The sequence below is a fragment of the Cololabis saira genome, chromosome 4 (genome assembly GCF_033807715.1).
Source record: "Cololabis saira isolate AMF1-May2022 chromosome 4, fColSai1.1, whole genome shotgun sequence".
Classification (NCBI taxonomy): domain Eukaryota; kingdom Metazoa; phylum Chordata; class Actinopteri; order Beloniformes; family Belonidae; genus Cololabis; species Cololabis saira.
The window spans coordinates 36,823,262-36,837,071 of NC_084590.1; the positions used below are offsets into that span (position 1 = coordinate 36,823,262).

Below are 13,810 nucleotides of genomic sequence, written 5' to 3' on the forward strand. Positions count from 1 at the left end.
TTGACTTTGTTGTCAAGGCAAGCTTTTGTCAACTTCGACTCCTTACTAAAGTAAAAGCCCTTCCTGCAATGTAGTCCCCTTGAGAAAGCCATCCACGCATTTATCAATACCTGGCTTGATTACTATAATGCATTTTATTCTGGAAATAAAGGGCGGCTGGGTAATTTTATTATTATCTGGGTATATGATGCAGCAGTACCTTTGCAAATCACTGAATGGCATATTTTCAGACTTGGTGGCCCCAAACAAAGTAAAATGACTATTTTTGGGTTGATATTCATTTAAAGATCCTCTTTAAGGTGTACTTATAGACTGTTATTTGTTAGGATGCAACAGCTGGAGTGAGAGGATCGATATACCTGTGTAGCTTTTTAATGGAATACTTTTGGGGACAAAAACAGGTCCACATCTAGAATGAAGACATAGTTGATACTTAGATTGAATGTGAGATTTATGTGGGTTGCACAGTAAGAATAATAGGAAATGTCCTCTGAAGTGACGGAAACTCAACTGTGCATAGACCGAAAGAGGATGAGATGGTATTTTCTTTGTTGTAAAACCCACTTTCACAGGCTGCAGTTCTCACTATCACACTATGCCTGCCAGTTTCATAAGAGATCATTCAAACAACCGTTACAAACCACACAATCAAAATGTGTTCAAAGCAGCCTTTTAATTAGGTCACTTCATTCACTGTCACCCTCCTGTGGTTTCAATGACTCAACACTAAAGCTGATCAGCAAATAAAAAAAGATAATTAGAGATGGCGAACGCTGACTCGTGTTGCTCTGTTGAGTCCCTGCATGACATATTGCCTTCCTTGTGCATTAGTTCGCTTGCACTTTTTTAGTTACAGGATGAGAAATTGTGGAAATAAGTTTGTCTGAAGGGAAAAAAACAATAGCCTTAGAGAAAAAGAGAATAATAAGGCTATAAAATAATGACCATGAGTGAGTGATTTCCCAAAGTGCAGGGCAGTAGCAGCAGCAAGCTGTCTGTGCTGTCAGACAGGCAGTCTCTGAGAGTCCCCACAGGGACAGGATGGTATGAATGACGCACGGCTTACCGTTACCCAAGGCGCCCAACTATATGAGGTGGCCGAGTAACTGAACAGAAACTCCATGCATGGAGATGTGGAGAAAACAAACTATTGGCACCTGAGAAGAGAAAAATGTAAAAGGCATGCAAATCTTCACCAAAGTGTGTCAAAGAACAGAACAGTGAAGCAGCCATGAGTTAGTGTGTGGGCATGTGGGTCTATGAGTGGCAGCAAACATGCACACATGTCAATGTCAGCTGGAGAGGGTGTGTACCTATAACTATAAACCACAGAAAGCACACACTCTCTAAATACCCCTGTGTCTTACATGCGCTTGGTGCATCCACCTCTGTGTCACTTGATGACACCATCATGGGATGCTCTTGGCTGTTGCTTTTGGGTCTCGTCCTAAATGTTTCTCATTGCTTGGAAATAGAAGGTAAGTCTGCAGGGTTTACAACCCATCTGTGACTGTCAGCTGTTGATGTGTTTATTTTTATGAGACCTTAAGGTCTTTATTTAACATGTGGCATTTACGCGCAACAGTACTGCTGCTTTTTTTTTTTTTGTTTGGAGGGTTTTTATTCCTTCCATATTAGTCAAATTATAAATGCACACAGGAAATAAAATCATATAATAAAGAGAAGATAGTTAAGTAGTTCTACAATATACAGCTGCAGGCCTGTTTTTAATGTCAGTGTGGCAGACCGTTTATTGTTATTGATCAGCTGTGTCACCTAAAACCCAAGCAATTCCTTTACAGTCTTTAAAACTAATATATGAGGGTCATTACATTTTTGTGTGCGTGCGTGCGTGCGTGCGTGCGTGCGTGCGTGCGTGTGTGTGTGTGTATGTGTATGAGAGAGAGAGAGAGAGAGAGAGGGAGAGAGAGAGAGAGAGAGAGAGAGAGAGAGAGAGAGAGAGAGAGAGAGAGAGAGGAAAACCCTTGACAGCATGCAGTTATACAGAAACTCGACTGTTAGTAGACTTTGGTATCTGCAGAGTCACTGAATGAATGTTTAAATGTGAGAAAAGGCTCTGGCTCCCGAAAAGACTGAGTATCTTTGTGCGTGTGTGTGTGTGTGTGTGTGTGTGTGTGTGTGTGTGTGTGTGTGTGTGTGTGTGTGTGTGTGTGTGTGTGTGTGTGTGTGTGTGTGCGCTTCACTGCTCAATTGTTGCTGTCTGGTGAGAAAAAGAAGCCCCCAGGGTTCAGGAAATATGATGCACTGCATGAAGGCATGTTTTCTTTCTTGGTTACTACTTAGTTAGTATCCTTAAGCCATGCTTTTTTCCCCCCATTCTTGGCTGACATTTATTTTGGCAATAACTTGCAAGGGCAAATGGTTTATGGACTCAGAAGACATAATTGAAGTGATACAGCATATTTATTTCTCTCCTCTTAAAAGGCTTTGGAAACCCTCCACATTGTTTCCATTTGCTGTGATATATAGGGAGACCAGCAGCTTTGCAGCTTCACCAGTGCTGGATGCAAACAGTTTAGTTTAGCCTGCAGCAGCTGGCTGCATATTTCGGTGTACCATGACGCAGTGCAGCAGCACGTTTTCATCATTGTACTCATCATGTATATAAAGCTGAAAAGAAGCTCTCGGCTTCAGCTGACTGATAAAACAAACTGTCCTCAAGTGCACTTTGAGTAAGAGAGCAGGGGAAGGAGAGTGAGGAGGACTCGCTGTGCACTACAGGAAAGACAGCACGGTGTCCTCCCTTCAAAGTGCTGCATCCTGTCAGTGCCTGTTAAATCCCCTTTCCTTTAACAGCTCCCTTTAACTGCAGCTGACTTCTGTTCCAGGTATCTGTGTGACGACCCAGACACCACTTCTAGAGCGCTTTCACTAACACGCTGGCGAGACCAGGCTACATTTAACAAAAACCAATGTTTCCAATGAAAAAGCCCTTTGAGTGTAGACAGCAACAACTTTAATTAAAAAAGGGCAAAATGCCTCCACTAATATGTTTCAGAATGACATTAATTTGCTGCAAATAAAACTGAATGAATTGCTTCTGGACAGAATTTGCTGCAGAAAACCAGTTGGCTGAGTAAAATGTGACCATTTTACGGTTCCGCTCAAGTGAGTGAACTTTCAATGATCCACATACGTTTTCTGTTGCTGCTGCTGTCTTTGACATAAAAGGCTGAATGGTTATCAGCCAACCAATCATACACTTATATAGCTGCATGAGTGGCTGTCGAACAGTTTGTTGAACATCCTTCTGGGTTTGAATCCTGTGTGAGAACCTTCTTAATTTTCAATTTTAATCTTTTCTTCTTAGTTTAGACACCTATTCTACTTTAATCAGGAAACCAACAGACTAATTGCACTCTTTTGATTAAGATTAACTGAGATCATAGGTATTTGTGGATTGCAAAAACATCAAAGTGCCAACATTGTATTATTAGACTTCTGTGGGTGCAAATATTCGTGATTCCTAGAGGTTGAATCCAAATGACATCTTGAGGCTGTGATGCTGAGTAAAGCATTTCAAGTAGAAGATGTGGAGTGCTTCAACATGTAACTCTATGTACCGTAACAACTTATTGCAAAAAACCTAGAAAACAAGTGTTACTGTCACACAGCGATTGTGTTGTAAAGATGCACCAGAGATACCCTCTTCATTCCACCTCCACTCTCCAGCTGTGCATTCCCAGTGACACCACTGTGCGCCCTGTCCAAGTCCCTCCCCTCTACATCGCTGTCCACAGTCAGCAGCAGGTCCCAAATGTGTCTGGTCACTGGCTGCTTTATTTAGTCAGCAATAAATAATGGAAATTGCTGAATAAAAGACAATACAAATTCAACTTTGTCCCTGTTTTTTCCCCTATGGGACACAAACTGTAGTGCTGCTTTAGTTTTGGGTATTCTGACTGCAGATCTGAAAGGCGCTGTCAGACCACCATCCGGCCCGACAGCCTGATCTGATACATCTTTCCAATTGTCATTTCACACATTGCACACACTATGGCTAAATTTGCTGTCTCCCAAGGTGATGTATCCACGGAAACCAAATACTGCTTCACCTTCTGTCCCATTCACACAGGACATCAAAGCGCCACAGAGGTGGAATAACAAACTATCTTATTACTATTTTACTTAACCTTTTCATTTTATTTCTGGCTCCTATTCTGTGTGTTTAAATACAAACTTTGTTTCCAACTAAGAAATGCTAACATCAGCACGCTGACCCAGTGACCTCAGAAAATGAAAGTAAGAAAGTAAGTTAGTAAACATTTTCTGTTAAATATCACTTGTGCTTCAAGTCACTTCCAATCTCATTTCTATTAATTAGTCATTGGCGACCTCTAACTGTAATGGAGAACCTGAATACCTTACGGCTACAGTTATTCTGGCTCATTTATCGCAGTTTCACATCTGATGAAAGACAAAAAGTATGTTTGAAACCTTTCCAAACCCACAGCAACGTGCATCTAATCACCCTGCACATCGCCCTCTCTAGAACAGGACGCGTCTTCCTCCTCGAAAGTTCTGCTTTGCTGTTGTTTCTGATTGTCGATTGTGTTCAGACGAACTTGTGACCTCTCATTCCTACCGAGCATCATGTTCTTTTGTGTCTCCCAGGTTCAGGTGCGGAGCAGACCTTCGTGATCTCTCACAACGCCACGGCGCTCCTCGGGGAGGACGTGTACCTGAGCTGTAGATATCAGGGCGACAGTCAGATCCACAGCGGCAAGTGGAAGCGCCAGACCAATTCTAAAAGTAAACTCAAGCGCCTGGCGGGATTTCTGAACGGGAAACCCTTCAGCAACGATGACTTCTCAGACCCGGACTCTCCCACCAACCTCACGGTTCGGATGAAGGTGTCCAGCGTGGAGGCAGAGGGAGAGTACATCTGTGAATTTGAGTCTGAGGAAGAGTATTTCTATGAGAGTGTTTTCGTCACTGTATTAGGTAAGTTACTGTGTAGGGCTGGGCGATATGGACCAAAAGTCATATCTCGATATTTTCTAGCTGAATGGCGATACTCGATATATATCTCGATATTTTTTCTGTGCCATAATTGGGGTTTCCCCCAAAGCCTTATAGCATAGCATCTCTGTTAGCTTCATCTTTTTCTGAGGCAAACCCTTAAAAAAACAGTCAGTTTTAATACAAAGCCTCGTGCCAAATGTCACACAGGTTCCTTTATTAACAGAGGTCTGCACAATATCAAAATGTATAAAACAAATGAAATAAAAATAAACTGCCTGCATATATAGAATAAAAATGCTTCTTGAATAAAATAAAACAAATATCCCTTTCCTGCATAACCATTAAATTAAAATACACTGTGCAATTAATACAATGTAGACAGTAACAGGCAGACTTTTCCACTGAGGTTGACAGTTGTGCAAATAACAAAACATTTGTGCAAATCTCAAATAAAACATTCAAGTCCATTTTTCACAAAATAAGCTATGTCAAAATCATAAAAAAAAAAAAATGTAAAAAAAAAAAAAAAAAGATTTTTTTTTTTTAAATCGATATAAACGATATTGTCTCGTACCATATCGTGTTTGAAAATATATCTATATATATAGTAAAATCTCGATATATCGCCCAGCCCTATGTGTTATAAAATGAACATTTTGAAGTCTAAGGCAACATTTAACGCGTGAATTTGTTCCCAGCTCGGCCGGATATACAGGTCCAAGTGAAGGAGGAGACCATCAGTGACACCTCGTACCAGTCTGTGTCGTGCTCTGCGGTCGGTGGGAGGCCCACAGCTCAGATCAGCTGGTTGGTGGGCGGCCTTCCTCCCTCAGATCCCCCCTTCACTGTGAACCTGAGTGAAACTCCTCACTCAAACGGCACCTCCTCCCTGAGCAGCGTCCTCCGCTTCCCCACCCACTTACAGGACAGCGACACGGTGACATGTGCAGTCCAGCACCCAACCCTCCCAAACCCTGAACTCACCACAGTGAGGGTTGAAACATACGGTAAGTGCATCGTTCACGACTCCAGTTGGGAGGTGTTGCATCAACCAGTTGAAGATTTGCAATCAAACATCACGACTCAGCATCTTGCAACACCATAACGTTTTCCTCCTGTTCCTTCTCACTCTGCTCCACATACACACTGACAGACCATTAATCACATTACACAGCGCAGTGCATTCATGTGGGAATGCAGTCTTCCAGAGAAGTTGAGCAAAGGGAACAAAAAGGCAGCAAAATTCAAGAAACTTAGAAAAGAACAAAAAAAAATGGTGCAAGGTACAACGTTGGTGATTGTTCAAGAAGAATGTGCATGTCGACACCTGTCAATCTTGTAAAGCAAGTTTCAGTTTCCTGATCTTTTTTTTTACTTTCTGCACACCACATAGTATTAATGTGTGCACAGGATACATTATTTGTCCTCTGATGACAGCTGGGAGACGCTCCACCCTCCCCTCCGTGACCCTGAACAGAAGGAAGCGCCCATACAAGACGGATGGAGGGGGGCTTTAAATGTACAATCTGTGAAATTAGGAAAGCAGTGGGTGTCACAGTAAAGCCAACCACGTAAACGGGCTGAAAACAGGAAGTGAAACCTTACTTTTTTTATCTTTCAGTCCCTCAATATTATTTTGTTTCCTAAATAAGGGAGACCTTTCATTAATGTTTTTTGTGAAAAGAAATGTACAAGTTCACTCCATTCTGCATGAAAGTGACTCATATGCCCTTTACCGTTACCAGTGGGGTTTTGTGGGCAGGTTTCAGGCAAGCTGAACAGATATTAATCGAAAAATGGACTGGAAAATGTTTGAGTCTACTCATTAGTCAGAGATAATTCTTACTTGCAAATCCAACACAGTGAACAAATCCTGCACATTTGGGCTGAATTGGAACGTAATCGTACTGAAAAGGAGCGTCTTGTTTGCTTTTTGTGCAAAGCGGCTTGAGGAGACGATTGTTGTGAACACATACAAACTGCGCTGAAATGAATACCAGCAGACCTTCTGGTTATTTTCAACTGGTTATTTCAACTGATCCTGACTGCACCCCGAAAACAAAGCTGAACTGAGTGGAGCGGAGCTGTAAGCACACCACGCAGTAGAAAAACCTCCACGGGACACGTCAGACTACGTGCTTAAAATCGTTCTTACCAATTACCTCCAGTGGTCAGTGTATCAGCAGCTGCCTTTGCTGTATTAAGGCATTCATTTTCCAAACTTTCTTCAGGGTTGCGGGGGGGTTTGGACCCTTTCCCAGCTGTCACAGGTTTGAGGCATCTGTGCTAACCACCACACCACAACCAGTGTAATATGATTGGAGCTCTGACATCATGCTGTAATACATATTTGTATTTCCATCTATTTTAAATTGCATATATGAGAACAATCCCATTAGGATGAGTGAGGCCAGTTGGCTCATTTGTCCACAATTCATCCACACTCCACTGAGGCAAAGCTGCTTAGGTAGCTTCCAACACGTCTTTGTTTAAATCTGCAAATAACATTTGGTGTTAACAGATGGAGATTTTTCCGCTGAGGAGTGATGATTCCCCGACACCCGAGGTTTTCTTACCTCTTTTATTCATTAGGGATGGCTGGCTAATGCAAGTCAATTCAACTCTCATGTATTTGATAATAGACTTGGTTCTCAGCTGATTCCCCGTATTAAAGCCTGAGCTTCTCCCAGCTTTGCTCGGACAGCAGCTGGGCCAGACATCTGCTCTCAGCTGTGGCTCAGCCAACAGATGGGACAGGTGATAAGCCTAAGTCATCATTCTCCAAAAACCAAGCAGAAGCCCCTTTTGGCCCATGTTTAGCTAACATTCAGCTCATCCGGCCCCAGCTTCCTATTCAACAAAAAACACAGTGATCCTCTACTTGCTATCTGACTTTTTAATTAGCTGGAAAAAACATTAGGAGCTTGTGAAAGAAAAACTCTTCTCGCCCTTTCTTCCTGCTTCTCAGCAAAGCCAAATGTGACCATTAAAGCAGAGATGGTACAGCAAGGAGGAAATGATTTCTGGGTGGTCTCCTGCATTTCATCCGGAGGGAGACCCGGCACAGACGTCTCTCTGGCTTTGAACATGACTGAAGAGCTGCGGAGGGAGAACGACACAAACGGAGACGCGCAGAGACTCTCGGTGCATCTCCCTGCGACAGAGTACGAGGGTCAAAGTGTCACCTGTGTGTTTAAACATCCCAAATTTACACACGCGGAGTCAAGAGGCCTAACACTGCCAGCTTTTTGTGAGTAAATCTCAGATTTGGTGAACAAGTCGCTGTCTATGAAGTAAAGCAGAGACAGAAACTGTTCTCTTTCCATCGGCAGATCTGACTACGGGTCGGTTGCAATCAGAAGTGGGAAACGGCAGCGATGAATTCTTTGAGCTGCAAGAAGGAGAGACTGATATTGTCATTGACCTCGAGGTCAGAGGGAATGTGCCACGTTACAACGCCTCCTGCAAAAAGTAAGGAATATTTTGTGATAATGCTTTGTGACTGTCACATGCAAAAACTGTGATAATCCACTCAGCATTTATCCCAAATGAGCTAAAAAAAGTCTCCAGATTGGATCTGAAGTGGGTTTGTCTGCAGGTTCCATGGTGGATCTAACTTTGTTTGTCCACATGGGTTTTAGATGGGGCTCTATTCATTTTCTCAGGCTGGGCATATGCTACTTCCACTATATGTGGTCCACACGATTTGCCCCCTCTTGGCCCATTTAGGTCCCTGGTATCCCTCATGTGCCCCATGGCCATCCCATTCAGAGCCCATAACACTGAAGCCATGAGGGATTGGCGCCATTTACCCGTTTCAAGCTCAAGCCCGCTTTAAATCCTGCAGTGACCCACATGGACGTGCTGTCCTGGAAGTGCAACAGAAAGTGGAGAATAAGCAGTTATGATGTCAAGCATGTTAAATCTGACATGCCAGGTGGAGATTGCTAGAGCATGGCACTGAGGTGCATCATGGGAACATTTAAGCAATTAACAGTCAATGCATCGTCAGTAAAATATGTCATTTTACTGCAAGGCCTTTTTTTTTATTTTTTACAGTGCATAAAGTTGATTAGTGATTAGCTTTATCACAAAACCTGGTAATTTTAATGTCTGGTTTTAATTGTTGTGCACATTTTTCTCCTTTTTTTTTTTTACATCAATCAGTGCTTTTTTTCCCCCTTCTTGTGTACTTATAAACTGTGACAACCTACACATCCTGTGGAGGATGTGGCGACACATTTGGTGGCACAAAACCACGAGTGACAGACAGCAGGAACCAGATTTAGACGTTTATATTTTGTTTTTACATTTTGCATGAGTTGTCACGACATTAGGTTTTCTCTTACGTTTTGATCGTTGGAAAACAACTATACACAAAAAAACATTTTTATTGCAACGTCTGTGTAGAAGATCTAGTCATGTCATTTGTAAATGTGCTTTCTTTTTCTGTTTTTCTAATGACACACAAAATAAAATCCCTTATATCATAATAATATATAATCTACTTAATAATGTTTTTTTTTTTAATTTATTGACATCATTGTCATAGTTTAAACTAGCATCCTTTCTGTTTACACCTGTGATCTTTCATATGTTCATGTTCCTGCTGTATTTGCCCTGCAGAGATGACAAGCCTTTGCCTGACGGTGTGGAGCTGCTGGGCCGAAACTTCACAGTTCGGGGTCCTGTTGAGCATCAGCATGCCGGTCTGTATCAGTGTGACTTCTCTTATCATCACCTTAAAGCGACGCTGAGGCTTAATGTCACAGTCAAACCTCAGGATCTGCGGCCTGGTAGGTGAAACTTACTTCCACGTTCAATCACTTCATTGTTTTACTGTAAAATCTTGATGTGGAATCATGTCTGCACACCTTTCCTCTCAGTTCCTCCCACGATCGGAGTTGAGCTGCGCAGCGAAGATGGACGCGTGGTGCTGGAGTGCGCAGCGGCAGATGCTGTTCCTGCAGCCAGTGTGACCTGGCTTCTTCCCGTGGGTCTCTCTGACGACCTTTGGTTCAGCTCCACATCTTATAATGGAAGCCACTCTGTCAGGGGAGTTTTGAACCTCCCGGCCTGTTCGCCCTGGGAGCTCACTGCGCAGTGCGTGATAAATCACCCAGCATTTGAGGAACCAGAGAACAGAAGCATAACCCTCCCTCTCTGCGGTTTGTTTAATCAGCTGATGGATAATTTTTAGCCTCAGACATATTTGTCCATGTATGTAGACGCTTCATTACATGCTGTTCTTCTCTTTCCCACGCAGCTCGCCCCAACATCACCGTCGGTGCCAGCGTGGCGTGGAGAGATGGTCACAAGTACACAAAGCTGCAGTGCTCTGCGATCAGCGTGGCCTCTGCTGCAACTATAAGCTGGCACACTGAAAACAACGACACCATCAGCCACATGATGGAGACTGAAGTCCAGGCCGAGGGTCTGGTACTGACCCGGAGCTCTGTGGATTTACTGTCCTCAGCGTACGCCGGTCAGAATCTGACCTGCCTGGTGCAGCACCCGAGTCTGGACACACCTGAAATAAGAACGATGAACATTCCTGAGCAGCGTACGTTAGATCTTTCTTAGAAACACCTCTTTACTTGATATGCACAGCTGCTCATGTATTTCCTGCTTTCCCCCCCCTTTTCAGAACCCTTGCAGCTGAGTGTGTCTGTGGTGAGACAGCAAGACTCCTCTCTCTGGCTGGCAGCGTGTGACTTCAGTGGGGAGGGCGTTGGGGAAAACCTTACCTGGGTCCTTCCTGAAAATGCCGGGGGAGAAACATCCCTGCGCACAGAATATGTAGGACACGTAATGAAAGTGAGACTGACTTATGAGTTTCCTCTGGCCTCTCACGAGGGGCAGGACCTGACCTGCGTGTACCGGTCTGAAGATGGGATCACGGAGAGGAGGACCGTTCACATCCCCACATACTGTGAGTGTTACAAGGCAAAACCATGAGCACATGCTCTTTATGTAGAAACCCGTTCGAAGGTAAGGAGAAATCCAAACATACGAAGTTCACCTTTGTAGATCGTCTGAACTTTCCGCAGATATCTCCTCCCTGCGCATCCTGAATCACACGACTCCTCTGCAAAGCCGCTACGGGGATCAGCTGGTCATGCACAGAGTGGCCGTCCAAGAAAACCGTCACAACCAGAAAATACTGCTCCGGGTGGAAGGCAACGTGCCGGAGTACAGCCTGGACTGCAGAAGGTGGTGTGTTGTCCGTTATGAACCCAGATATGAACAAGTCAGGCTGCCGTGTCAATATCACTCAACAACAAAATTCAAAACACAACCATTTAAACGCTATCTTCAATGCAGACATTTCACATTTAAAACTAATAAATATGGCTGTTTGTGAAATTCTCATTCAGATTTAATGTGATGAAGAGGCCTTCAGGCAGCACGGTGTTAAAAACTAAACCCCATTATGTTGCATCATCGCTGAGTCGATGCTCTTGTCCCAAACTGGATGAAATATGTTGCATTTCTTTATTTTTCATAAACTAAAACAAACAAACAGAACAGCCCTGTGAACCATTAATCTGAGACCAAAAAAAGGTTTGTTTAGAGCAATATATCAGGATATGGGAGCCTCTCTTTGCTCAGTTAAGGCCCACCGCACAAAATTCAATGTTTCCCACAAAAAGTATCAGCCTAAAAATATGAACATAATTGTTTCCATAACAATGATGTCATGGAGCATAATTGATGGAGATAAGCTGCAGTCTGGAGATGGTTAGTTTAGCGCTGAATATTTCTAGAGATAAGATTATTGCTGACATTCCTGTAAATCCTCGATGACACTGAAAAGTTATTTCTCCGAAAGTTGGTCCCAAAGTTGAAAGTTCCTTATGTTTCAGGAGCGATGGCTCAATTGTTCCCATGGATGGGGCTGCGATGATCCTTCAGACTGACGTCTCAGGGCAGGACAACAGACAGTACATCTGCTCAGCTTCTTTCTACCACCACCGAGCCACGGTCAACATCCAGGTGGAAGTCATGAGACAGGACGAGTTCTTGAGTAAGCATCTGTCCTCTTGTGACGTGTTCATTTTAAAATATGTTTGAAGAGCGTTTGACTGACTCGTGGCTTTGTATTGTGTGTGTTTCTTGCAGTCATGGTGGCCATGATCTGCATCTCTTCAGCTTCAGCCATCCTCCTCATCCTCGCCGTCGCCCTCTTCTTTTGCTGGTGAGTTCCACAGGTGTCGCCTCGGCAGGTGACCCGCCGACGGGCAAGTCGGGGCAGCGCTGCCAGCCTAGTACAGAGACGAGACAAACAGGATGTGCAGATCTCTAACCAAACTCACCTACCAACCTCCGTCACCGCAGTATAGTAGTTCACAAACAGGAAGCGCTGTGGCTGAAGCAGACAGGTGTATATCTGCCACCGCAGCACGGCATGCACGCAGGTAGAAATGGTTCATCAGTGTGAATAACACATTTAATTTTTTTTTCCATTTTCCTGCTCTGGCTTGGAGCAGTGTTACTTCTGGCAATTTGTGCAATAGACTGCTGATAGCTGGCCCATTATCATCAATACCACGTTGCAAAAGCCAAGGTAAAGGGATCAGAAAGTCCACATGTTCGGAAGCTATTAGTATAATGAAATTCAAGCTACCATTCATCAGTCTAAAAATCCCCACATGAATCCCTTAATGTTGTTGATGTTGGACAACATCTTTTACAGCTGGGGAGGGATATCAGACACAATCCTGCGAGTGTTTATGTTTTTCTGTCTGCAGAAATTTCCAGATTTCCACACTGAAACTAGTACCAGAAGGTTTATCGTGGTCCAGCGGGGCCTGGCTCTGAGCAAAGCTGCACAGCCGAGCTTTCAGACACCTGTGGTATGTGGCCTAAGTGTCAGTGCAGTGGGAAGGTCTGTCAGGGTAATATGGAAAGGTCAGCCACCCTGTGAGCAACAAGTAAACATGACTCCCTATAAGAGGTTTGCTATTTCGGTCCCAACGTGAAGCCCATGCAGCTCTGGGGAAGCACGACAGCGGCCCGTCACAGCTGGGTTAAAGCCACGGAGGTCACAAGGCACAAAGCAAGGCGCTACTCGCAGATCAGTGAGGTGGACTCAGTTTTCCCCTGCCATCTATTGATACTGCTGTCACATGCTGATGCATTCACCCCTGCAGTCTGCCTCCTCCAGTTCATCCTGTTTATGATTGTGTCACATTGCCATCTAGTGGCGGCCGGCAGATCAGGCGAGAGGCAGGGTCCACCTTGGACAGCCTCCCAGCATATTCAGAGATGACTTTTTAAACTAATGCAAACATCTTTTGTCTCTCTTACAGCAAGAGAAACAACAAGAAACAATACAAGGTATGTTTTAATCAGTCGGCACACATGTTTAAGGTTTACATGAAGAACAGTGTTCATAAAATGGGTTTGTGATGTCCATCACTCAGGAGCAGGAGTCTCTCTCGGCCTTGACGTCTCTGATGTTGGACCCCGGCTCTCCTGAGGTCAAGAAGCCAGCAGCCACGGCGGGAGACAAGGAGTACGCTCAGCTGACCAGATACTCCATCGTCATTGACATCAAGAGCACAGTGTGAAGACGGAGGCGCTTTGCAGCGTTTTGTTTAAATCAGCTTACATTGTGCAGAAGCTAGCGAGGAAAACTTACTGCAGCTACAGCATTGTTAACAGCATTGTTTACAACTTCAGATTTATTTTTTCCATCAGATTGGCATTAATTTAGTTTTGCACTTTTTTGGTCTTACTTGAATTTTTGCAGTTTTTACACTTACTGTATTTTCAGAGATTTCTTTCCGTTTTTTTTTTTTACTGTATTTGCCAATAAAGT

The 13,810-nt window shown here is 43.8% G+C and overlaps 1 protein-coding gene across 2 annotated transcripts; it reads left to right on the forward strand.

Moving 5' to 3' along the window:
• Positions 1–1,367: 1,367 nt before the first annotated feature.
• Positions 1,368–13,646, forward strand: si:ch211-149e23.4 (uncharacterized). 2 transcript variants are annotated; one of them, XM_061720411.1, is made up of 14 exons: positions 1,368–1,478; positions 4,636–4,965; positions 5,685–5,993; positions 7,955–8,236; positions 8,319–8,457; positions 9,613–9,782; positions 9,873–10,154; positions 10,253–10,549; positions 10,634–10,918; positions 11,037–11,202; positions 11,853–12,013; positions 12,109–12,184; positions 13,299–13,326; positions 13,413–13,646. In XM_061720411.1, exons 1-14 carry the CDS (start codon positions 1,412–1,414, stop codon positions 13,557–13,559), a joined length of 2,739 nt encoding a protein of 912 aa, XP_061576395.1. In that variant the 5' UTR covers positions 1,368–1,411; the 3' UTR covers positions 13,560–13,646. The 2 variants fall into 2 exon arrangements, with proteins under 2 accessions (XP_061576395.1, XP_061576396.1); XM_061720412.1 differs by having other exon boundaries at positions 11,037–11,199.
• The last annotated feature ends 164 nt before the right edge of the window (positions 13,647–13,810 follow it).